Source organism: Thunnus albacares, chromosome 8, assembly GCF_914725855.1.
Source record: "Thunnus albacares chromosome 8, fThuAlb1.1, whole genome shotgun sequence".
Taxonomy (NCBI): Eukaryota; Metazoa; Chordata; class Actinopteri; order Scombriformes; family Scombridae; genus Thunnus; species Thunnus albacares.
In genome coordinates this window covers 29,658,414-29,684,794 of record NC_058113.1, presented here as the reverse complement: position 1 = coordinate 29,684,794, position 26,381 = coordinate 29,658,414, and the positions used below count along the sequence as shown (strand labels likewise).

Below are 26,381 nucleotides of genomic sequence, written 5' to 3'. Positions count from 1 at the left end.
TGAGCCTGAAATTATTTTTCTATCTGAGCCTGAAGTTGTTTCTCTCTGTGAGCTCGAGTCTGAACCCGTTTCTTCTCCGTTCATGGATCAGAATCAGATGCATGTTTGACCTGAGAGTATACCTGCTTGAGTCTTTTCTGTTCTTCAGCACTTCTGTCTCTTTATTTTCAGATTAATTACATGTTTCCCAACCAGAGCCTGTTAGAGCCTATGCCTATGTTCACTTTTCCTTTTCTTTAACTTTAGCTCCAGTGTAACTCTACTGGTTCTCCATCCAAGTCGGTCTCTATTAGCTCTCTGTCCGACTCTGTCTCCCTCGCTTCTCTTCCCTAGTCTCTTTCTCTTTATGTCCCCTGTAGGCAGCGACCTGATCAGCTGTTGGGATCTGTTCATTATTATTGTGTCTGTTCTGAAATTTTCCTAAACCTTATCCTGCTTCACCTGCCCTGTAGGTGTCCTCTCTGAGCCTCTCTTCTCATTAAATCACCCAATCACCAGCTGAGCCAGCTGCTCCTCATTCATAAACAGAAGGTGCATATATACAGGCCAGTTTTCAGCCAGATTCTCTGTTTCAAAGGTGCTGCAGTCATTCAGCCATTCCTGTCACCTTTATCTGCCCACCTGTTACCTGCTTGTTATCTTCTTCCTCCCTGACGACTGGATATCTGCCTGACGACTGGCCTTCCTGCCCTCATTGGAAATGTTTGCCTGATTTGACTACCTGCCTGCGGCCAACTGTAAGTTGCTTCTTTTTTTTTTTTTTTGACTTGCATTTAAGCATATATGCTGTGTCAGTGTCTGAATTTGGGTCTATTTAACTGTATCTAATGGTTGTTTCAATGTTTGTCAGGTTGGGTATGTTTGGTAATGTGACCTGATTGCCTCATTGTCAACCAGATTATTCATACAGCATTTAAATATGCTTTAGGTGAGGTTATGACCTTTCTTTCACTTGCTGTGATTGTGCCTCAGACTCTAAAAAGTTCACAGTAGAGAAAGCTGCCAAAATTTAGTCCTAAAGCAGCTGAAAGTGAAGCAGCATCGCTATATATTTTATTTATTTTTGTACTTGTTCTGATGCAGTCAGACACATCATCAGGTTACCGTGTCCTGTGGGTCAAAATCAGGCGTCCCAGCCGGGGTCGATCAGTGTGTCTGTACTTAACGGAGTTCACGTCTTGATTCACAGCCATCTTGACACAAGCCAGGTAGGATTTACAAAATAAAAGGATAACTGAACTGCTGAGAGGTATCGAGAGGTGATGAGCAGGTCTGAACCGGCAGCTGCCAAGTTGTTGGCATCGTATCATGCAGCATGTGTTGGCTGTGAGTTTTGGCACTGTACTCTTTTTTTTTTTTTTTTTTTTTTTTCTCCTCCAGGCTGCTAAGATGACAATTTGCGTGATGTTTGTGTGTATTAAGGTTACTGATGCCCCTATCAGCCTTGTTGGCCAGATAAATATGTCTAAGGATCTGATTTTACTCCACCAGTGTCAAGCTGGGCCATATTTGTTTGAAAAGTGAAATATACCCGTTATAATTTCTCAGAGCCTAACGTGATGTCTTCTAATGTCAGTTATTTCAGTTTACTATCATATATATGTTAAAGAAAAGCTGCAGATTTTCACATTTGAACGACTGAAATGATTATTCAATCATCAAAAAAGTTACCAATTAATTTTCTGTTGGAAATGAACTGAATCCATGTCATTTTCAGGAATGATTTTCTAAATATTTAATCATTCATGGCATAAATATCTGATTTCGGTTGCTCTTATTCAAAAGAATTTGGTTTCCCTATCAGCATGTAAAAGCTTTTTATGATTTAAGCTGAATATATATGTGTTTGTGACCATTATGTTGTGGGAGCATCAACTAAGAGTTCACATAAATTTCTCTGCCACCTGTAAAAAATCAGTATCAGTTTCTCTCTCATCCACTTTCGCCGGTTCGTCTGTGTAGCTGCGTCCAAATATTTAGCAGTCAAACAAAGGAAATTTGATTTCTAGCCAAAGGAAGGCTTTGTGTTTACAAGGTCAGGTAGAGCTCCTCTGCAAGATTTCACTTCTGGAGGACTTGACAGGAGAGAGCAGAGAGGATGCTCGCCCTGCAGGGGCTGCGAGATGAGCTGGACCTGCCTCGGCCTTCGGTGACTAATGCATGAGGAGACCAAAGACTAAAAATCCACTGAACTGAAAACCTTCCTCAATATTTGACTCATCTGAATGATTCAACTGAACATTTACGAAAAGATGTTTTTAAGTTGTGTAGTTTAGCAGGTGCAGATTGTAGTGATGCAGTGCAGTCAGCTGTTAGTGCTGCCGGTATGCAGCACCGTGCAGCAGATGTTATGATGCTGTTTTCCATTAAAATAAATTCTATCTGGGAAGACATTAATTTCTCCCTCCATGACTTAAATTTATTTATGGGCATCTCTGGGAGGATAGACCGAAGGTTAGGGAGACACCTGCAGGGTTTGTTTGTAAGGAGTAAACATGCAAAGTGAAATCTGTCTGTTTACTTGTAATTTATTTATTAAAGTGTGCATCCTTTGAGGTGTCTTGCCTCAGAATTTTTGTAGTTTCAGCTGAGTGAATGAGCTTCTGCACGTGTGTCTTCTTATTTTATGTGTTTCTATTGTAATGTTTGATGTTGACGTTGCAGCAGCTCCCTCAATCCGAGACTGTTTTATCCTACGGGAGACAATAAAGGTAACCTTGAAAAACTGTCAGCTGTCATCATGATTCTCTGTCTGTGGGAGTATCTTTTGAATTCCCGTTGGTCACCATAGAGCCACCTCAGATGATCTGATCCATCTTTATCTGTCTAATATAAGTCTTCTCGAGAAGACTCCCATGATTTGTCCGCCCCAGATTAATCATTTAAGACAGAACCCCAACAGGTCCTCTAGTTCAAGCAGTTCTAATATGTGTCTTCACCTCGTCATTGGATGCTATGACAGTTTTTAAACATGTTTGAATTTCTCATAGCCAAAAACAGAATGTGCCTGTAGTTGAAGCACCTTGGAGACAGAAGAAAAGCAGCGTCCAGTGACACACACACAGGGCCAAATTAAAACAGCGCAGCACACAGCCACTGATTATATTATTACTACAGAAGTCATCAAACAAGCTTCATTGGATTTATTTATCTAATTCTGACAAAGAATCATTAGTTTATGTCTTTTATAAGTATGTCGCTCTCTGGATTTGAGTGGTGAGTTTACGCTGTGTCTTATATTAAGATGATATTAATCTCATCTTTGCTATTTTTACACCTGCTCTTTTGTTTGATGTGCACGTGCAAAACAATCTGATGGGAGAATATGATTCCTCTTAGTGGAGTAATCTTGTAATCAGTAAACCTCATCTGAGATCGGTTGTGTAGTTTGTGGATCCTCGTCGTGTTAACATGACAACAGTCTGGGACTAAAAGCAGCACAACAGCTCTGAGCTTTAGACTGACATGAGGAAATAAGTGTTGTGTTTATTTATCGGGACAGTGTACAGTTTTTTGTACCAGATTTAGCTTCAAGCTAATTTTCATCTGCAGTCCCTTACAGTTAAAACATATAACAGCACAATAACAAACAGTACAAAGCAAAAAACACACATGATGACACATTATACAAAATACAAAGCTACACATAATGAAATATCACATACACTCACAATGTCAACTAGAAAATTAATAAAAATATGAAATCGTAAAGTGATTAACTTAACATTAAGTGTCCATTTTGAGACAAAGAAACACTGTTTCACTGATTTGTTGCAGATATTTCACATCTTTCTCCTAAATGATTAACAATCTAAAAGTAAAATGAATCCTTACAGTTTTTAAACTAAGTTTGAATCAAATCTGATTATACAAGATTCAGCAAACCAGCCAGTGTTTATATTCAGACCAATCAAACTGTTGCTTTGTTTTTCCAGTAGTCAGTCACAGGTGCAGCGGAGGGCAAGAGACAAAGACTTTCAGTAAAACCACTTGAATCAGTGCTCATTGAGTTTAGTTCTGTAATGATGCATAGATCTGTTCCAGCAACCTCAGAATCAACGTTATTGGCAGAGCATGTTGGGACACAGATGGAATTTGTCTCCAGTTTCTAGTGGCTCTCGGTGTACTTGCATACAAATGTAGGAAGATACACAAACAGATAAAACAGCAAGCTAAACAGAGATAAGCACACGTAAACATACAGCAAGTTATGTACAGGCAAGTAGGTGAAAGAAGAAGACAATATATACAGACTACATATACTTTACATATATATATATATGTGTATAAACAATGATGGACTATAACGTACAGCATCTACATACAAACTGTCACTGTAATCTGGTGAAACTGTGCAAAAGTAGAGTCTTAATTTTTCTTCTGATCTTTGTCTTCTGAAGCATGAGCTGAGGACCGGGAGACTGACACAGCAGCAGTGAGAACCAATCGGCTACAGCTGCTGTCATAGCCGTCCAATCGGCAACTCCACAGCCAGGCTTTCATAACCATGTTGTGTACAGTGTATTTTATATATATATATATATGTGTGTGTTTCTATACTGAGAGTGTGAGATACATTATTAAAGCAGCTTGTTCGGTACAATTCCAGCTTTATGTTCAGTGTAAAAATGTTTACGGACAAAATGGTACAAATTAGGTCATGAATTATTAGAGTTTCCTGATGAGGTAACAGGCGCTCGCATGCTTATCTAAAAAGGGAAATTATAACCTTAAACAGGGTTTCTTAAACTTTTCTGACCTTATTTATAGGGTCAGAAATTCTCATTAATGCAGCTATTAAAGACGTGTCAAGTTGTTGTGTGAAGCGGAGGATGGCATATGGTATTTTTGTGTAATTTAAGTAAATAAAAAAATAATGAATGATGACCCCGAAGTTGTCGAACACTGACCTAAGACAGATAAACATAATGAGAGATGTTTTTTTGTGTTCACACTCCTCTTGTGAACTGTCAAGTCACAGTTACAAGATCTCATCCAAAATCTCTAGTTTTGTACTTTTTAAAACACCTTTTTTTATTAACTTAAGGGTGAAATATGCATGTAACAAGGACATTTAAGGAGTAAAATGACAGACTTTAACTGTCAGTGGAGTCCGCTCTTATATTAATGATTATGGGTTTAATGTTTGACTAACTTAAGGGGCTTGAGTTAAAAGGAATAGACTGACATCTCATCTGGAAATATGCTTATTCAGATGAGATCTGTCCCACTATATTCGTCTGGTAAATATGAAGCTACAGCCAAAAGATTCTCATCCTCATTCTCATCTAACTCTTGGTAGAAAAAAAAAAAAGCAAATAAGCATATTAAAATGTCAGACTATTCCTTTAAGGGTTTAACGCCTGACTGAACCCAAGGGGACCAGCACTAAGGGACTCTTAGTTTACATAAAGGGCTGTGTACATAGATAAAGAGATGACTGAAGTTAAACCCTTAAATAGACATCCTCTTCTCCTGCAGTTGAGCCTTTTATTCTATTCAGTCGCCCTCAGACTTATATAACCTGTAAAGGTGGGAAACCGCTTATCAAAGGGAGAAAAAAAAAAAAAAAACAGTAATCTTGAGTTTCAGTGGATTTAGTGCATCTGTCACCAGCTGCAGTTCTCACTAATCTCCACCAGGTGGCGATGCAGCCCAGCGTTTGGGATGCTGACAGTCGACTGAGGACATTATGTAACCTCAGATTTCCCTGCACAGTCACTCTCTGACCCCTTCATGGACCGTCACGTCCTCTCAGAGCTCTGGGGAGGGATTTTGTCTGTCAGAATGAGACGGCAAAGACTCCACAGCATGTCACTAAAAAATTCAAGGGACGAGCGTTTCTGCTTGAGATGCCCATCACACCGTAAGCCCCAAATTGTTGCTGCCCACATCCAGCTTGAGTTTACTCAACTACAAGTCTGCAGCAAAGTCTGCAGTGATTTCCCACCGGGTGGGTGTATCTCTGCTGGGTGTCATCTCTTATTAAAATGCGTAGTTTTTGCAGAATATGCTAACATGTAAACATCATAACAAAGTGTCCTCATAACGACTACAATAAGTCACTATAAACTCACATTTTGACCTCCTCTGATGCACTTTTTGAATTATTATGTTGTGTTTTTTTTCACCATATTTGTGATTATGACTCAATTTGCAAAGAGCATATGAGTGCCACACCTTTCCCTCATCCGCCTGCAATATATAGCCTACCTGGAGGATTGCTATGGCAACAGGTTGCCAGTAGCGACGGGGTACCACTACATCCCTGCCTGTGTGTGTGTGTGTCTGCGGGGATGAGCGGCGCGTCAGGACGAGCAGCAAAAAAAAAAAAAGAGAGAGAAAACAAGCGAGCAGCAGAGGGTGAGGTCTGCCCGGCTCAGCAAAGACAAAAACACACCACTGCGAGGCTTTTTCTGTCATGAAGTGAGGAGCCCTGCGGTCTGCGAGGACGCGTCTGTTCGCTGTTGTTTTCTGTGTAAAGAGCCTGAAAACACAATCGTCGGATCTACCGGAATGGAGAGCTGCTGGCGCTGACGGTTCCCGAGCTCCCCTGATAACAACAGGTTAGTGTTTACAGACTCGGTCACTTTCACCTGCAGCTGATGCGCACACGACAAATATTCATATTTAGCAAGGGGGGGAAGCTTTTTTCTTCAATGCGTTTATTTCATATTTTGACTTTTGTGCGGGAAAAGGTGTGAAATGTGACCGGAGAAGAAAAAGATTGTCTTTGGACGCGTTTTGACGCATCCACGTGTGCAGCCAGGAGTCCAGCTGTGGCTCATAGACCGGCTCATTAGTATGTAAAGCTGATAATGTGCAACCGGTTAATTAAAAGACATGAACAGCTGAGACAGTTTCAGATAAAATAGGTTCATTTTAAATGGCGGCTCATCATTTTTTTTGCATTGTTGTTGAGCATTCCTGCGTTGAAACTGCGGGTGTGTCTGCATTTGGATGGACCAGGAAAAATAAATTAATTAAAGCAGTATTAGGATTCATATTCAGATCACCACACTTTTGCATTCATAATTTATTACATGCATACTTATGCATATACTAATCTAGATGGCTCACATTTTTACTTTTGTCACTCCCTCTTTTATCTTTTTTCCTTTCTGAAAAATATGTTTATATGAAACTAGACATCTATAATGTATATTTTTACCATAAAACATATATACATAATATAAAATATTTTTCACAAATATATATTTTAGTGTGACAAATGTAATTTGTTATAGTAAAATTGCATTTTTTTAAAATCATGTTCAAATTCTTGTTTCACTGGGTTCACTAGGGCTGGGAAAGTGTGTGTTTGTTTGTTTGTGTTTTAGGGGTGCAACAACGACTGTTTTAATAATGGATTAATCTACCAATTATATTTTTGACTAATCAATTATTCATGTGGTTCCTAAAATATCAGTAAATTGTGAAAAATGTCCATCCCAAGTTCCCAGAGGCCATGATTAATCTTCAAAATGTCTTGTTTTGTCCGAGCATAGTCCGAAACGCAAAGATAATCGGCTTTTATTATCATAAAGGAGAATGAAAACCATAAAATGTTGATATTTGGGAAGCACGAACCAGCTGATAATCGATTAATTGATTAATCGTAGCAGCTCTGGCTCTGTGCGTGTATGTGTGTGTTTGTGTCGGCTTATAATTCAAAGTATTGTATCATAATGTACTTGCACAATCCATCAGTGGCTCTTCTACAAGCTGCTGTACAGTAACAATATGAGACATTTTATATAGTGTAATGATTGACAACATGCTGAAAAATAAAGTCCAATCACTTCCCTAAGCCATTTAATTTCACCTCCTCTAATGCCTTTTGAATTCTCCATTAGTCATAATCAACACACACACACCCACACACTGTCACACACACCCACACACACACACACACACACACCTAGCTTGCAGGGTCGATCAACTTTTCAATGCAACGTAATTGGTTTCATTTCTAAATTTGGCTTGATGTCCTCGTCGCTCTCACTTCCTTGTCGGTTTTAATCTCAGCGCCTGGCATCGTTTCATCTCCTCTCCTCACCGAGGCAACCGTCACTGATGCTGCACAGTTGGACCCAAAATAACTTATACTGTACAGTGTTGGTCAGATGCTAAAATCAGATATCTGCATCTCTGTCATCTGAAGGCGATTGCAGGGCTGCGGAATTCATTATTTTTCCCTGAAATGTAGCTGCTGATGAGCGCCGTAGATGGAAAGAAAGACAGAAAGGAGCTTCATATTTTCATTATTCGATCTACTGTTGGAATGGAAAGCAGATTCTGTGCTAAAGTTGTCAAGGGAAGCTTAAATGTTTAGTTTATCTCTGTGCAAGACTGTCAGAAAAAGCTCTAAACTCTGAGCACTTAGTCATGGAGCTGCTGCTGATGTAAATGTTGGGAGTCTTTGAAGTGTATTACATAAGCCGCAAGCAAATAGCAGAGTGATTTCTGGCCTAAAGTGTTAATACTCAGTAACCTCCCCGTGTCATTGGAGGACAAGAAGACGAGATTATGATTTGACAGTAAACGCTGATGAGAAACCGGCGCACAAAGAAAAACAGCCTCCTTCGTCGTCATTTTTCACCGCAAGGGCAATGAATCACCGCTGTGAAATATCATTTTTGAGTTTTAAGTGTGATGGATTACAGGCCGCTGATCAGTGAGGCAGGGCTGAAGGCTGCTCTCTCAGTCTCTCTCCTGAGAGTTGCCTACAGAGATTTTTTTTTTTTTTTTTTTTTTAGGCAGAGAGAGAGAGAGAGAGAGAGAGAGAGAGACAGCTCGCCTGCCCGTCTTGTCACTTGGAGCCATCTCATAACACATACACCACCCCTCCCGAGTGATATTGTCAGTCTCTGTGACGGCTCTTCATGCTTATTGAAGCGTAACCAAAGGACACAAAATGGGAAAAAAAAAAGATTGGAGTTCGGGCTAAGCAAACATTTCTCAGAGGTGATTGATAATCTGGTAATTATCTAATTGCTCTGGAAATGAATGGACGGAGAAAAAGAGGCGGTTTATCGAGTAAAGCGAGGACACGAGATGCGACCTGGGTTTCATTTTTTATAGTTTGGGCTCCTTTTTGGTTATAAGAGATGATTATTATACTCACAAACACACAACTTCTAAGATGATGCAGCAGCGTGACTACAAGCAACACTATCAATCAGCCAATCAGAGTTGTGAATGATTTTTAAATATCCATTTAGAAGTAAAAACACAACCTACTTTCTCTGTAAATGTGTATTTTGAGTTTACAAAGCTACTCTCCGGTTCAACTTCGGCCTTCTGTACTTATCATAATTGCAAATTGTGCTTTATTTACATTTTTCAATGCCAGTGACTATTGTAAAAACATTTGGGAGCATTCACCTCCATTTAACTTCCAGTTAATTTGGGTAATCTAATTACGTTCCTCTAATCTTTGCTTCGTTTTCTTGTGAATTACTGGGTTCATTTTAGTGTTTCAAACATTTTAAACAAACTATTCACATGAAACAAGGAAAAGAAATTCCTCTTGGTTGAACTGGTCATAACAAGGGGTCACAAATAGACGCATCTTCATTTTAACAGATCATAAACCAAAAACTTTGGGATCCGTTGATTGCATCTGACTGCTATCGTTGCTCCCTCTGATAGATTTTGTTGTGGCGATGTAACCACATCCTCACAACTCTGAATTAAGTTAGTGAATAGATTAGGATTGATGTCCTCAACTACAAAAATAACACATGAAAAAAAGAAAGTCCTTGAAGTTAAGCGAGAAAAACAACCTAAGATGTCGGAGCAATCTCACATATCTACGGTTTAATATAAAGGATTCTTGAGTGCGGTGCTTCTGTGCTGTAAAGATGAAGACAAATTCTGAGACTGGTTCGCAGTAATCATTCAGTGAGAGTTTCCTCAGCAGGAGAAACAACATCAAACGATGAACGGTCCTGCTGGCTGTTTTTGGATTAATGAATTTACCCCCACTCTGTGTTTAGAACAGACGACCCAACCGTCTTCTCTTCTATTTTTTGCCAGAACAAATGATGCACACAGAACGCTGCAAGCTGTTCTTCCTGTTCAATCTCTATTTTGGTGGGGGGGGAAAAAGTCATGTTTGTTTTTTTTGTTTTGTTTTTTTTCATTAGAACATTCTGTATCCGACTAAACCTGACTAACAAACTGACATAACTCAGTTTAAATAAGCTTTCTGAACTAGTTTAACCCCCAGAATCCACCTGCAGGCTCTGAATCTACGTCGGGGGGAAATACATTTTTGTCGCTCCCCCGACCTCTGTTGTGCCGAGCTTGTTGTGTTAATCGTGGAAGTGACGAGGTCAGAGCATAGAGACTAAAATGGCGTACAGACAGCATTGCAGGAATCTGCATGGTATGAGCTGTGAACTGAACCGAAGTTGATGGATTTAGAGGGGTTTTTTTATGCCTTTTGACCACTGTGACCAGTGGCAAACCGGCAGTTCGAGTACAAGGCTATTTCACATCTGCCCGAAGCTAGATTAAGCTGCCAGTGGAAAATTGAGCTGCTGGGCCTCTATTAACCCCCCGACTCCCAACTCTTTGTATGGATTAAAAGATAAGGCTGGTGTTATTCTTTATTTCTCTTATTGTCAACAAATCCCATGAAAAGACACAAACCAACAATGTGTTAGTCCATCTCTCTATAATTTCTGACTTCTCCGGCATGTTTGTAGCACTCAGCCTGTTTGTGGCACTCAGCCTTAAGCCTATTTCTTCCGACAGACATAGAGATCTTTAATAACTGGTTGTTTCGTTTCATTTTTTTCAAAAAGGACAATTAATTTCCTAAATTAGCTGGCCACTCCAGTTTTCTAGCAAACATTACTCAAACAGGAGTAAATAGGACATTTGTTAGGGACTATTTTCATCTGCGGATTAACACTGATTTTTGTGGACAATTGTTTGTGGAATTGAGTCAAAATTAACAACAGTTTGTGTGTGTGTTCATGTAAAGAAGGAAGGAAGGCTTATTAATGTGTTTTTAATATTTTTAGACAAAACTGGGACACACACGATTAGATTTGTCAGTTTCTTGTTGTTCATCGTTTCGTGGGGTTTTTTTACAGTAAGACAAATATGGAACATCACCCGCCTTATCCTTTAAACACTAATTAATTTAGGAATATGTGTCATGTAAGCATAAACTAGATTTTTTACACAGACCCCCCCCTGTAGCGACTACTTTTCAAAAAAGGCCGCTAAGAGACTCAGTCAGCTCCTATATGTGACACGTCCGTACAAAACCATCCCGAAGTCCAGATGACGTTTCAGTCCGACAAGCAGCTGTTGCACAAAAAATGCAATCTGACTGTGAAAATAAAGTGAACAGACGAAAGTAATGATGGTGACGATGGTGACGGTCAACAGAAAATATCAGAGCTCTACCAACTCCCTTTGTCCAAAAAACTCCCGCCACCACCTAAGTGAACAGGTTAAATAATAGGAAACCACACCCATGTGTCAAGCAACGTAAGTGACGCAATACGTGATGCCTACGTCAATATATAAACAGAAATAACAACGTATTTTGGCTCCTACACCCCCTATAAGACAGAGCCTCAAGATAATAAAGACCCTCACCATATCACTTGATACTGAACTTTAGTGATGTGTATTCCTAAACAATTCAAGTCAATTTTTATTTGTATAGCCTGATATCACAAACCACAAATTTGCCTTAAAAGGAGGCTTTACAGTCTATACAGCAATATAACATCCTCTGTCCTTAGATCCTCGATTCGAAATAAGGAAAAAATCCCCTAAAAAAACCTTTTTAATGGGGAAAAAATGGGAGAGCAACAGAGTAGGGATCCCTCTTTTAGGATGGACAGACGTGATATGAATGTGTGTACAGAATAGACCCGGTAGCACAATTACAGCAGTACAGCCTTGACAGACGAGATGACACAATTATAGATGGATTGATAACAAATGTTAAGTCACTTTGGGGCCATTTGTCCACTTAACACACAGCCTTCATAAATCTGCTGTAAACCTGTCTCCAACCTGTTCACATCATTTATATAACCTTGTCTTAGATGAGATATTAATTCCTCGTTGTGCATTATGTTACACACTAACATAAATGTTGCCACTCAATTAAAATTCCTGGTTCCATATTAACAGTATTTCTAGGAGACAGGGGGTTTGGAAATGTTCAAATAACAAGCTGTGGTTTAATGAAGCAGTGAAGCCAGTGATGTATCTACCTCCAGAGTAGTGTTGCCTCCAATAAATGTTGTATAACTCCACAGTGCCAATTCAAACCCTCTGAGCTTCTGAAAATTCAAGGCCAAAGACGTCCCTTGAGTCTTCTTTACTCACAGAGCGAGCTTTTCGCCCGTTCGCCTATGAGTTCCAAAAATAAACTGATCTGAGAGCCCTTCATTTCTGGTTTGAGACACATTTTGTTTTATTCTTATCTTCTGTTTTTTAAGATGTTTAGATTTTCTTTTCTTCTGTTCCTACAATTAAGTTGATAGATTGGTTTGCTGCTTCATCTGTCAAATCGTACAGAGGACAGGATCTATAATCCATCTGTCTGGATTCTCACACAGGTCTGTCTACTCAGCCCATCTTCCCCTCCAAAATCTTTAAGCAACCGTCAAAGAGCTGGAGCCGAGACGATCAAGCATGGATGTGCCCAGGATGGCTGAGGGCCTCTTCAGCAGCACGTTGTCCTCGTCGGGCGGCGGCCATCATGTGCCTTCGTACCTGACGCTGGAGCAGAAGGCCGCCTTCGTGTTCGTGCTGCTGCTGTTCATATTCCTGGCCCTGCTCATTGTGCGCTGTTTCCGCATCCTGCTGGACCCGTACCGCAGTATGCCCTCATCCAACTGGACAGACCACACCGAGAAGGACACGTTTGATTACCGCATCGTCTAAGCGGTCCTGTGGGAGCAGAAATGAGAGAGAAAAATAAATAGATAAATAAAAAAAGACTGATTTGATGCTTAAAAAGAGTACTTTTGCCCCCTCTAAGACCAAATGACTGCTGATTCACCAGGAAAAACAGCTTTCAGGAAGTCTTCTGAAAGTTCAGACTGAAAAGAATTTCGACGGCGGATTATCGTCGTCGTAATGAGCACTTAACCAGAGTTCAACAGCTTCTCCCTGCCAAATCAGACAAATTCTCAAGACAAACGGGACTATTCTATGAAGATTATACTGTATATCAAACCACAAACTACCACGACCCTGAGTCCAAGTGACGCACCGGTTCACCCATAACTCCCTTCCCCCCGCCATCAGTTCTCTTGTGGACTACCTCGTTCCTCCTCCATCTCATGTGTGGAAGACTCAGTATATTCTCACATCTCCACAGGGTCAAATATCTTTTGAGATCCAAGCCAGTTGGAAAATAACAAGTGTTTACATTTTATCATGTTTACGTCCTTTAGAGTTTTATCGATAATGTAGACAATCAGTGTTTAAAATAGTCGAAGAAAAAACAATTTCCTGAGTAAATAGTCGGAGGTCGTTTAGGGTCTTTCGGTTTATTTTGTTTTAAATTTGTGGACAGACACGAGAGGTCCAAAAGACTTTGTATGATTGATATGATTCAGGCGATGAGGAATTTAATGCCTTATGTCTTTGTAAGATATATTTGTGGTGGTCGTTACCTTCTAGATAATTAGGCGAGACCGTAAAAAAGACTGGTATCAAGGTCATAAAGCAGGTTTAATAATCACAAAGAAGGAAACTGTGGTGGAAAAGTTCTCCCTTTAAAGTTTTTGGAGAGGTCTGAATGGATAGATGCCAGCAGTGAGCTAACTATAACTGTTGTATGTGCGATTTAAAAAAAAAAAAAAAAAAAAGTATTTGTCCTCTCAGTCATGGAGGGGTCTTCGGTGTCCATGTCTTAGATGTCAACAACCAAAAGAGGTATTGAAGAAAAAAAATGTTTACTGTGCTGTACCGTGTGCCTAATTTGGGAACAAAAAAAAAGTTTAGATTGATGTTTTAGGAAAAAGAAAGACAATGGGTTCATATTTTTGTCTTAAATGTAGTTTTTTTCGGTGTAGTGCCCATTTAAAGAGATGAAACTTAACAGCATTTTACTGCCTGCAGTTGGTATATTGACAGTTGGTATGCCAGATCTGCAGTGTTGATAATGAAGATGATGCTTTTTTCACATCGAACCCTTTACGAACTGATGTTGTGGCTCTTTCGTTGGGCAACTTTTTCAACTGTGCGCCTTATAGTGTAGATTGTTTACAGTATCGTAGGTAGTGGAGACACTGGGAATCAGCCAGTCACTGATGCAACGGTGTCTTTGCACTTCACGGAGATGTCATTCAACCTGCTAAAAAGAAGAAATAAAAACGTTCCCTGCTTTCATTCCTGCCGGGACAGGAAGTGAACTCTGATCCTTTCGACGACGTGTGATGTTCTTGTGATCTGCTGTGGCCTTTTCCTACCTATCGCAGATGTTGCGATGTTGTGCTGAGGTGATGTGTTTTCTTTTTTTGTTTGTTTTTGTTTTTTCGGCATGTACCTCTCGCAGAGTATCCTCTCCATGCATGATAAATGGTGAAGTGCTTTAATCCTGGTGTTGTAGCTGTGGGTCAGTTGCTCAAGCAGCTATTTCCTGTCTGTACTGGAGCCATTTTTTGTTTCGATCTGTTTGACGCCCGCAGCCGCCGTTGTTTTTTGTAATAAAAATGATCAGAGTGTACAACTTCCTTTTTTTAATGTGTTTTATTTAATTAGGTTCATCCACCGGGCAGTAAAAGTGGCAGGTATTAAGGACAAACAAAAAAAAAATGGATTCTTCCAAACCACCCTGCCCTTTTCAAGGCGGGCGTATGCGCCCGAGGCCCAACGCATTCTTTTTCACATTTTATCAGCGGCTGGCAGCGGTAGCCAGCAGGTGTCTCAATTGGTTTTCTGTGAACCCAGACACTTTGTCTGGCTACAAATACACACAAACACACACACTAGTCTCCAGGCCCAGGCTGCTCTTTGAGCCGAAACCCTCCAGAACACCACACAGAATAACAATCTTCCTCTCTGACATCAACACTGAATATGTTGATATGCAATCATCTGCTGCACACTTCTCTCCCCTCCGAAAAAAAACCCCAAATTATTTCTCACACTGAAGCAAGACGTGAATGGCTCGACCTGTGAATTCGGTTTGCAAGTAAATAGCTGCATTTGTTGTGTGTGTGTGTGTGTGTGTGTGTGCGTGTTACTTAATAATTCCGCTGATATCACACATCCACGGGTTTTTTTGTGGAGGGCCGGGGAGCTGAAGTGGATCAGAATTTTAAATGCGAGCTGATCCCACAGAGGAGAAATGTGCAGTCTCTGCTTTTTGGATTATTATATAAGAGACAGCCTACGTCTTTATTGAAGCCTTTTCACTGTTTGTTCATTTTTTAAAAGTCAAAATAGTGATGCGGATGCCATCCTCGGCTGATTATGACTCTAATGTGAAAGCAGAGCTAAACGTGCACACCATTCATTCACACGGAAACTTCTAACACAATGCATGCTGGCAGGAGGAGGACGCCGGTTTGTTACACAAGCTGCAGTAAGTGGTGAAAACGATCTGCAGGGATGTAGGAACACACATCTGAGGAGCAATTAGATATCCATCATTTGAAAAGAAATAACACCTGACCTTAAACAGTTATCAGACGTCCTCCGCTTATCCAAAAACACTTTTCTTTTTGTGCAAGTATCACCCGAGGGCTTTTAAATTGTGATCATTTTGCAATATCCAAAATAGAAACAACTAATTTTGGAATGAAAGCCTTCATTTTCTGTCACTGAAATCTCATTAGTTCATGCCAAACAAAGATTATAATCCAATCTAAACACGCCCTTACACAGCTAGTGGGAGCGGCGACAGGGGGAACATTAACCATTGTGGATCAATATCACAGTCATGCTTTATGCAACATGACTCATATTAAAGAAAGCCACCAATAATTGAATTATTTTCATTCTCTGCTCGGCACGCTCAGGCGCCTTATGCTGAATTTATTCCCTTCCCAAACGCCCCATTTCACTATTCAGCCTTCAGTTAATTTAATGGTCTCTGAACAGGTTGGAAGGGACTTTTCCCCTGTGAGTGTGAGTAGCTGCGCAGAGGACAAAAAAGAAGGAGCTACTGATATTGCATAATTGATTTTGCAGTGATTCCTTTTATTCCCAAGAGCCAGTGACATTTAGTCTGTCACCTATTTCACTGACGAATGGTGTGAAGCTCCGGGGAACATTGGCGCCAAAGGAAAGACGATTTCCCCGACGGCATTTTTCAAAAATGTTTCAAGTCTGCACTTTTGAAATACACAAAAGTGCATCATTCATTACAAAACAATTAGTGCTTAAACCTGCAATATTTTCTTTCAGCCACTCAGCTTGTGAACACAACACTGACATAAAACTATTTACTTTACTGTGGCAAACTTGTTAGCAAGCAATTGCTTATTTAAACATCCAGCAGTTACGGAGCAACATTATCATTTATTTGAAGTTGTGTTTCTGTCCATCTGGTGAATGTAAGTCTAATATTCACGCTCTTTGAGCTCTGTTTTTGCTTTCTACCAACTCCTGAGGGAAATATCTGGTTCTTTAGCTGTTAAATTCTCCAATATGTTCAGCAGCTTGTTGCTAACTGTGTCTGTTTGAGAGGAAAGCTGCAGAGTCACTTATAACTCTCTGTAGGTTCATCACTATGAGTGATGCCTCTCACATTACACAGTCATTTCATATGTTATGATAAAAATGTTGATTATAAACACTTTAAACAAAGAGCAGATTATTCAATTAGTTAATAGACAGAAAATTAATGACAATTTTGATACTTAATTGGTGGAGTACCCTAATTTATCAATCAAAATGCCAGATATTTGCTGGTTCCAGCTTTTAAAATATGAGGATTTAGTGTTTTTCTCTGTATTTACATAAGTGCAAATTAAATATATATTTTTTGAGCTTTTGGTTGGAAAAAACTGTTTTGAAGACATCACTTAGACAGAGCCGTGTTAGCTGTTTCCCCATGTTCCCAGTCTTTACGCTAAGCTAAGCTAAGCTAAGCTAAATGGCTGACAGATATACATGAGAGTGATACTGGGCTTCTCATCCCCTGAATACTACTATTACTACTACTAATTTGTTTCTATATCACAATTCATGCATAAAATCTAACACATAGTGCTTAACATAAATGCAATAGTGAATTTACAGTAAAATAGAATAAAGTTCAAATAAGAAGACAAGATAAGACAGGATGGAATAAACATATTTCCCCCCCAAAATTGAACTATTTCTTTTAATGCCTTGTAATAAAAAGAAAACAAAGACAAAAAAAAAACACTGAGCTAAATCCAGGATAAGACTGCATTTTAAGCGGTGAATCAAGAGATGACAATGATTTAAGTAGCTAATCTCTTCAGGCAGGATGTTCTGAGCCTCAGGGCCCCGACAGAAGAGCTACTGTCACCCCTGGTCTCCATAGGACAGCCCGAGGGCTCCTGCAGGTGATCTCAGGCTTCGTGAGTGCTCATGCAGCCTTCAAAGCGCTATAAAATAGCAAAGACTCAGGCCATGAAGTGCTTCTAAAGCTAAAAAAATTGAGATTAGTTCTGACAAGTACAGGCAGCTTGTGTGTGGAGGATAAAGTAGGGGCAATGTGATCCCGTCTCCTACGTCTTGTTTAAAGTCTGGAGCTGGTCTGTCAGATTCATGTCACCCACAATCTGCTTTAGTCCTTAAAGTACATCAGAGGGAGACAGCTGTTCAGGAGCACACATCACATCAAATACCAGCGCTTACTCCCACTGAACCACTTTGTGCCCACTTTCCAGCCTCAGAAAAGCTGAGTGCAATGGTATTTTTCACCATGATGTCTGAGTGTTGGCCACTGGGAGCCTCCCAGTATAATGACAGTCATTAGTGGTGACCACTGGAGAGCAGCTGCAGGATAAATGCTTCCATTCACTGCAGTGAAAAAAAGTGTGTAAAATGTGCCTAAATGATTGCATAATGTCACATCCAAAGAAGTAAGTGTTTGGATCTTTATGTAGATGAAGATAAAATTTAAAGTGGAAACAAAAACATTTTATTTAGAGGATTTTACATTTTATTTCCAAAAGGTTTAGTGTCTTTCTCTCTTACACACTGAAAAATAATCTTAAAAAGAGGCTACATTATAAGAGTACTCCAGAGATTTTAGTATTACACTTCAATAAAGTTTGGAGACTCATAAGAGACGGATAAAAAAATGGTCAAATCGAAGCAGCAGAGACCAAGTCATTCTGGCTTTTAGTGTGCGTCAAGCACCAAAACCACTGGATTCTACAGTTTCCATATGCAACTTGATATAATCTTTCTTTAGACCCTCTAAAGCTGTTATAAATTTGTTGTCTCTGAGCCCAAGATAACCCCGATGACATCACTGGCGTCATTTTCTCAGACTTAACAAAGATGTTATACAGCTGTTTTATAACAGTAGTACTAACCTTGACTAGTAAACTGATCTCAATGTGTAAAATCTGCCGAGTGTCCCTTTAAGAAACTGGCAGTATCTTCAGAAAATAGTTTTCTTTTTTTTCCTTAAGCGCGTCCTTGATTTTGCATAAGAATTGCCCGAAGTTTTACCTTCAAACTCATTTAAAAGTCAGATTTTTCTGCTACTGCACAAATTAAACCCTTAAGTGCGAATGTGTAAGCAAATAAATTCATATTATTGATGAGTGTACTTTTTCTTTAGTGGAGAAAGACTTGCTTTTGGCCTCTTAACCAAATGATTTTCGACTCAGAACCCCAGACTGTTTCTTATCTTGTTCAAATGGACAATGGTATCACTACTGGCACTTAAGGGTGAAATTCTCCTCATAACCATGCACTCATGAATTTGGTGCTTTGAATGAGGGCATCTCCTAAATGATGAAACTATCATGCAAACAAGGAATTATAAACATTAACATATATTTTTCACCACCTTGTTGTTTTTTTGTTAAAAAGCACTCAGATCTGTCCTGATGTAACTCATATTATACTCATAATATTAAACTATAATAGAAACTGAGCGCATGGCGGATGAGTAGTTAAAGAGGCTGCTCCAAAACAAAAAGGTCACAAGTTTGATTACAAGAAAAGATAAGATGCATCCATCAACTGCCATATGTTCTGTTGAAGTGTCCTTGAGCCCGACGCTGAGCCGCTATCTGCTCACTGTAGGTCACCCTGGATAAGAGTGAATGCAGTGCTCTTACTGTAATTGCTTCATGATTATCTTTGTCTGTACTGTGCACTTCGACTGAGGGTCCATCACAGTCTGAGGGTCCATCACAGTCTGAGGGTCCATCACAGTCTGAGGGCCCTCGTCATGAAACCTGCCAGGAAATATAAACACAAAATACTTGAAAATAACTTTACAAAATACATCACAAAACATATCACTATCACTATGAGTGAGGACGGTATATTCACAGCACCAGCAACCACAGCTAATGATGCTAACGGTAGCATTAAGGAGACTTAAAGTAGCAACATGACAATGTCACAAGAAGTTAAATTTCTCAGTTTAACGCAGGATTCAAAGCTGTTGTTGTTGATGCTCCAATAATCAATGTGTTTTGTATTAACTATGGATCAGATAACTACATGTAATGTTAAAGGCACCACTCCCTTCACATCACTAGAGACAAACCTACAGATAATTATTGCCAGACTCTGCAGCTTTATGCAGATTTTTGGTCTTTTTGGTTTTATGGGAAACAACCAAATACGTTGTTTGACCCTGTGTACACCATAACGACACATAGGAGCATTTTCTAATCTAGAGCCCCTATCAGCAGTAATCGACAGGACAACATAACTTGTCTGTGCTTGTGCTGTTAAAAAATAATGATGTTCGGCCCTTAGACTTTACATTTGGATGCTTTTCTAGGCGTTAGGACAGTTTTACAGATATAAAACCTTCATGGATTAAAAATTCATAATACAAAGAGAAATAATTGACCTTATTTGCAGTTTGAGGTCTCCTGTTAACAGTTTTATAGACATCTCTAACAGACTCTTTGGATGTGTGGCAACAGGCAGATGTTTTCAGCAAACAAGCTCTGAAAAACCTACTATCGTCCTCACAGTCATAGCAGTGCTCTTTCTGCAGAAGCTGCTGCTGCTGCTGCTGCTGCTACTCCTGAGCTTTCCAATTGGCTTCCTGCAGCTTCTCCTCCAGCTATGTGTGACTTTCTTTGACCTTCTGAAATAGAAACAACCAGATTACTGTTTGAAGCATCAAATTCCTTGTAGATTTTCAACACCGACAACGTTCCTAATGCTGTCAAGCTCCAAAAAATATCAGTTACACAGACCTCTAACCAGCCAGGGGAAAACAATTTTATAGACTGATCTAACGTGAGGAGAATCTGAACAACTGAAAATGGACTCTTTCAAAGCATTTCATAGTTAATTAAACAGATTTTATTTAATTTGTATGTAAGAGATGAAGACTGAGATAATAAATTAATTAACTGTGATCTTAGAAGGTGAAAAAAGACACATTTAGTCTCTTTTTCTGGACGTCTTACCTTGTGCTGCTGCAGCCTTTATGTTAATATGACTGCTTCCAATTCAGACTTGTGCTGTGTTGAAAGTGATATGGAGATGTTGCCATTGTGACTTTTACATAAAAGACACAAGACCAAGATGTTAAATTGCCTTCAGATTACTGTAAAAGGTTTTATGTATTTATTTGCCATATTTACCTTGGATGTGTAATAGAAATAGCTTGGCCAGGCTTGCAACTTATGAACATTCACGTCATCAGACAACACAAAATGGTTGTGTGATTGCAGAGTTGGCGATGTAAGGGTTAAAAATACCTTCAGGAGGGCGCCACCCAGTCGCCTCTTTGTTGGCTCCATTAAATTTATGCAGATTCATGCTCTTTACGTTTGTTTTTACAATATTAGTTGTACTTTTTGTGAATAATATTGGACAATGATAACATATGATTATGAGTCACTCATCAGGACAGCGAAACGGTCCTGCTGCCAACTCTGCTACCTGGCCAGTGGAAGTTTTCAAATGTAAACATCGGAGTAAACATCAAGGAAAAGGTGGAGGGGATAAACACCAGCTAGATTTTACTCAACAATCTGCACATGATGATATAGTATTACAGATTCATGTTTTTTCTTTTCAGACAGTAATATCCTCCCATTATTCCCTCTGACCCTCCCAGCGATCCTCTCCCTGCTCATAAAAACAAAATAATGATAAATAAATAATAATAATAATAATATTTGAATAAATTAAATAAATACAGATAACAAAAAAATAATGGACAGCTACAAAACTATAATACTGATAATATAACATAATATGGTATAGAATGGGCGGGTGGTAATACACAAAATCAACATGTCAACCTAACCTTAAGCGCTGCCTGCATCCGTCAAGATCACAGTCCAAGATGTACCTGTACACTGTTACATCTGCACACGTTTACCCACTCACACATACATTTAATGTACCTACGTACACACAAATATATGCATATGCGTGCATACACACCCCCATCAATCCGCAGTTATCCACATCCAAACATACTTCCAACACCTTAGTTCAATGGGATGGTAAATGGTAAATGGACTGCATTTATAAAGCACCTTTCTAGACTTCCGACCACTCAAAGTACTTTAAAGCACTTTACACTACATACCATATTCACACAGACATTCATAAACTGATGGCAGAGGCTGTCATCCAATGTGCCTGTTCATCAGGAGGAGTTTCTAATCATTCACACACACTCACACACTAATCGCACACTGATGGGGTTCAGTATCTTGCCCAAGGACACTTTGACATGCAGACTGAATGAGCCAAGGATTGAACCGCCGCTTTTCTGATTAGTGGACAACCTGCTGTACCTCCTGAGCCGCCCCACGCTAGATTGCATTGTTTCAAAGCGAGAGATGAAAGGCTCCCAGTGTTTGTAAAAATTTTCAGCTGAACTACAGACAGCAAATTTGATCTTTTTCAATTTCAGAAATGACATTAAGCCCTGCAGCCAGGATGCCTTTGAGGGAGGGTGAGCGACTTTTCCTTTAGAGGAAAATTTGACGACGGACAATTAAAGATGCAGAGGAGATTACATTAATGTGTTTAGCAGTCATTCTAACACCTTCCTCAGGGACACCAAAGATAGCAATCTGAGGCGATGGGTCCAGGGTCAGTTCCAATATCTCCAATATAAGATCAAAACAAGACCTCCAGTATTCCGATAAGCACAACCAGAACACGTGAGTCAAGTCTGCTGGTGCCTGAGAGCATCTGTCACAAATATATCAGAGAGGTTTGGATAAATCTTTAATAATCTAGCTTTGCTAAAATTGATCCTACTAAGTTCTTTGAACTGAATTAAGCTAAGCCTCGCACAGGGGGAGGATGAATTTATTGCATCTAATGCCTCGTCCCGCCATTGATCTGACAAAGTGATACCCAGCTCAGTTTCCCAACCTGTCTTGGGATGCTGATGAAAGATCGTATATGAAAGAAATTTGGCCTTTTGACAAGTCAGTAACTGCAAGTAGATGGTCAGTGCCTGAGGCCAGCAGAGCCTGTGGGAATGCTAAGGTGTCTAGCAAAGTTGCAAATTTGGAGATACCTAAACAGATTAGAGTGTTGAAGGTGGAATGTGAAGCATAATTGTGAAAAGCAAGCAAACAGGAACATAAAGGTCACCCACAGAGGATAGGCGTCGTCTGCACCAGACGGCAAACCCTGAATCAATCTTGGCCAGTTGAAAGAATTGATAATTACAAATAGATATAGCTAGGGGCAGAGAAGTCCAGTCGAACTGAAGAAGGTTATGACTCATTTCATCAACATATTGACTGTGCCACAAGGCGAATAAACACTTTGGATCACTGCTACACGTCATTCAAAAATGGCTACAGAGCAAAATCACTACCCACTTTCGGGAAGAGCGACCACGGGCCGTCTTGCTGTCAAAGCATGTAAACAAAGTATGACGCATGCCACCAGTGACGTGAGAGGTTAGGAGATGTGTCAGGCCAATCAGGGGCTGCCCTACAGTCTGTACTACAGTCTGGAGCATGCTCCAGGACACCACCGTCGACGTCATGGATGACATCAATGGATTCACTGAGTCTGTGGTGGATTTAATTTGTGAAACAACAGAAGCAAATGTACCGAAAACTACAGTTAAATTATTATACAACCAGAAACCGTGGATTACCAGAACCATCTGTGATGCCATAAACACACACACACTGCAGCCTACAACTTAGGGCTGCAGCCTGAAAACATGGACAATTATAAAGCAGCTGCCTAAAATGTTAGAAGAGCAGTAAAGGAGGCAAAAAGGGACTACGGGAAGAAAGTGGAACTACAATTCCAGGAGGGCAAACCCAGAAACATGTGGCAAGGTCTAAGAATTATCACAGATTATAAACCCACCCCCCGTCCTTTTAATATTAACGGGTCCTTGGTGGAGAGGATGGACAGCTTCAAGTACCTTGGCGTCCACATCCCCGAGGGCCTGACCTGGGCGCTGCATACTCACGCAGTGGTGAGACAGGCATGGCAGAGACTATTTCACTATTTCACGCTTGAGGAAATTCCAGATATCGTCTCAAATACTGTGGAATGTCTACTCCTGCACCATCAAGAACATCCTAATGGGGAACATCACCACCTGGTACGGAAACTGCACTGAACAGGACCGCAAGGCCCTGCAAAGAGTGGTTCATTTGGTTGAGCATGCAATAGGTGGTGCACTATCCTGCCTAAAGGATATTTACACCAGGTGCTGCAAGAGGAAGGCTAGGAGAATCATTAATGATCCCAACCACCCGGATAACAGCCTTTTCTCCCTGCTGTGGTTGGGGAGAAGGTACCAGATACACCAGGTCAGCACTGACAGACTTAGGAAGAGCTTCTAACGTCAGGCCACTAGGATCCTAAACCTAAATCTCCAATCATACACATATATTTATTACTCTTACTATTCTATTTAAACTCTTTTTTAGACGCAGGTTGAAGGAACTGGTGGGATTACATTTCACTGCGATTGTACCTTATATGATTACATATGAGAAATAAACTTGATTGATTGATTGATATATCCATTAAATGTGTGTTTTATTACCAAAAATGACAAACTGTGACTGTTTGTTGGTTTTATTAAGAGCGAAGCTTTCATAAAAATCTGAGCTTCCCTGACGTAATTCTGACATGGATGTTAACAGGAATAATATTACAGTTTATGACATGAATGCGGCACTAGACTGGAAGTATTACATTACAGTGAATTTCAGGCTGAAATAAAATTGTAATGTAACCTTGTTGTAGCAGATACAATGAAAAACCTGCACACATAAAATCACTGAATCAATTCATTTTTCCTCTATTAGATCACCAGGTAATTATTTTAGATGGTATATTGTTAATCTATAATCTATAAAAGAGAGCAGACTCATGTCCCAGATCCCTTAGCTGTTGCAACAACCTGTAGACAGTACTTACATGGAGCTGCCATAAAGTATTAAGTAAATAAGTCATAAGATAACACCAGCGTATGAAAGGTTTAAACAGGTGATACGTACCTATGCAGTCCTGGCTCACCTTGTCTTTTCAGCTGATGTGATTGACTGCAGGGTCTGTTTTGAGGTGTGGGCTGCTGGGGCTCCTCCACCACTACCTCCTTTGCAATGGTGCCAGCTGGCAAAGCCACAACTGCAACTGCAAAACAGGAAAGTGTCTGAAATGCATCAGTGCACAACAATGATTTGTTTTAGATTTTGTTGTTTACATGGATACCTGTGCCAGTGCCACTTAATCATATCTAGACATTAATATTAAAGTCTTAAGATGCTGATTTAGAAATGTTAGTCTGTTTAGTATTTTAAGTGGTAAGCAGCTTCCTGCCACCTAATATGCAGTCAGGATTTGTTCCAAGGTTTTTACAGGTTCAACTTTGAATCCAACACACAAGTAAACACAAACTGCAATGTCATCTGGAGGTTGTCTGAACCTGTCTCAGCAACTATTACTGTGAGACTCCACATGCGACTTCAGTGCCTCTGTTTTGTTTGAATTCTCCACAGCGTCTGCAGAATTGTAATGCTTTAAATGCGTGTATTGTTGTTTTATTGTTGGTATATTCCTGCTGTTTTTAAAGAGCTAACCAAAAATATCTGCAATTATTATGTGCATCCCTGTTCTCTCTCCTGATCAGTATTCGAGAGTAATAAACCCGTCTGCTGCCCACTCACTCTGCTGCACCTGCCCCTGACGATGAACTGCTGGCCCAGGGCTGCTGGCTGCAGGTTGTCGTGTTGGTCCATCACTATGGTGATGACCCTCTGCCCGCTATTGCCCACCATATGCTGAATGGCCAACTCGGCAGCCATTGTGTCCTCTGATATGCCTGAAGACAACAGGTGGCATGCGTTGTTAGATGACAACACCAAGGACTAACATTATGGAGGTATAGAAAAATGAAACAGGGCCAGAAAGTTACACGAGCACGGAGGGAAAAAAGGATTATGTTAACATTTTCAGACTCTTGTTTGCTAGTTAAAGGAATTTCCAAATTAAAATTGTTGCCACTGAGATGCTGATGTTATTTTATTTTATTCTAAACTCACGTTGGACTGTTAGATGTGTCTCCTTATAACTGTTTTTATCAGGAGTGCTTATTTTAAGTGATTTTAACATGCATGTTTGCTGCCCCACAGGTTCCCCTTTTACTTTAGATTTTTTTAATATGAATTCTTTCAATCTTGTTCAGTCAGTCGAGGGTCCAAGTCACGTAAAGGGACAAACCCTTGACATCATTCTTTCCTCTGAACTCTACTATGACCTTGAAGGCTCAGTTTCCACCTCCTGCTTCCATAGTGTCTCCATTGGCTTCTTCTTGCATCCTCAATAAGACCTTCTCAACTGCATCTTTACATAGTAACTGAAAAATATAATATCTGTGTTGACGATTTATAGGATTTCACATGCAAAGCAGTGCTGGATTCTATATGACCTGCAAAAATATGATAAAAAATGACACCAATCACAAGCTGTCCTGGCTAAATAACACTATCAGACAAATAAAGACAAAATATAGACAAACAGAATGGAAATTGAAAAAAGACTGATTGCATGTGTCATTTGAAATTGCACTCACTGGTACATTCACCGGCACATTTTCATTTATCTTTTATTTCTGTCGTCACTTTGGAAGATCTTAATTGTTTGTCCTACTATTGCTTTCCATTTTGCTTCTGCTCTAGTTTGCTGGTGACCAGTCCAGTCCAGTTTCTTGTTTGTTGTCAGGTATGATTATACGTCCCCTT

General features: G+C 39.9%; 1 protein-coding gene across 5 annotated transcripts; it reads left to right on the top strand.

Moving 5' to 3' along the window:
- The first annotated feature begins 209 nt into the window (after positions 1 to 209).
- On the top strand, positions 210 to 14,726 carry LOC122988144 (cortexin-3). 5 transcript variants are annotated; one of them, XR_006404715.1, is made up of 5 exons: positions 210 to 737; positions 851 to 928; positions 1,084 to 1,208; positions 4,401 to 6,566; positions 12,600 to 12,684. XR_006404715.1 is itself a non-coding variant. In XM_044360311.1 (2 exons), the coding sequence occupies exon 2, from the start codon at positions 12,676 to 12,678 to the stop codon at positions 12,925 to 12,927; it is 252 nt and encodes an 83-aa protein (XP_044216246.1). In that variant the 5' UTR covers positions 461 to 737; positions 12,600 to 12,675; the 3' UTR covers positions 12,928 to 14,726. The 5 variants fall into 5 exon arrangements, 2 of the variants coding, with proteins under 2 accessions (XP_044216246.1, XP_044216245.1); XR_006404714.1 differs by lacking the exon at positions 851 to 928 and having other exon boundaries at positions 211 to 737; XR_006404716.1 differs by lacking the exons at positions 851 to 928; positions 4,401 to 6,566; positions 12,600 to 12,684 and adding an exon at positions 1,381 to 2,705 and having other exon boundaries at positions 466 to 737.
- The last annotated feature ends 11,655 nt before the right edge of the window (positions 14,727 to 26,381 follow it).

What these genes read in the sequence shown, in the direction of transcription:
- LOC122988144 (XM_044360311.1), top strand. Translation starts at nt 12,676, where the DNA reads ATGGATGTGCCCAGGATGGCTGAGGGCCTCTTCAGCAGCACGTTGTCC.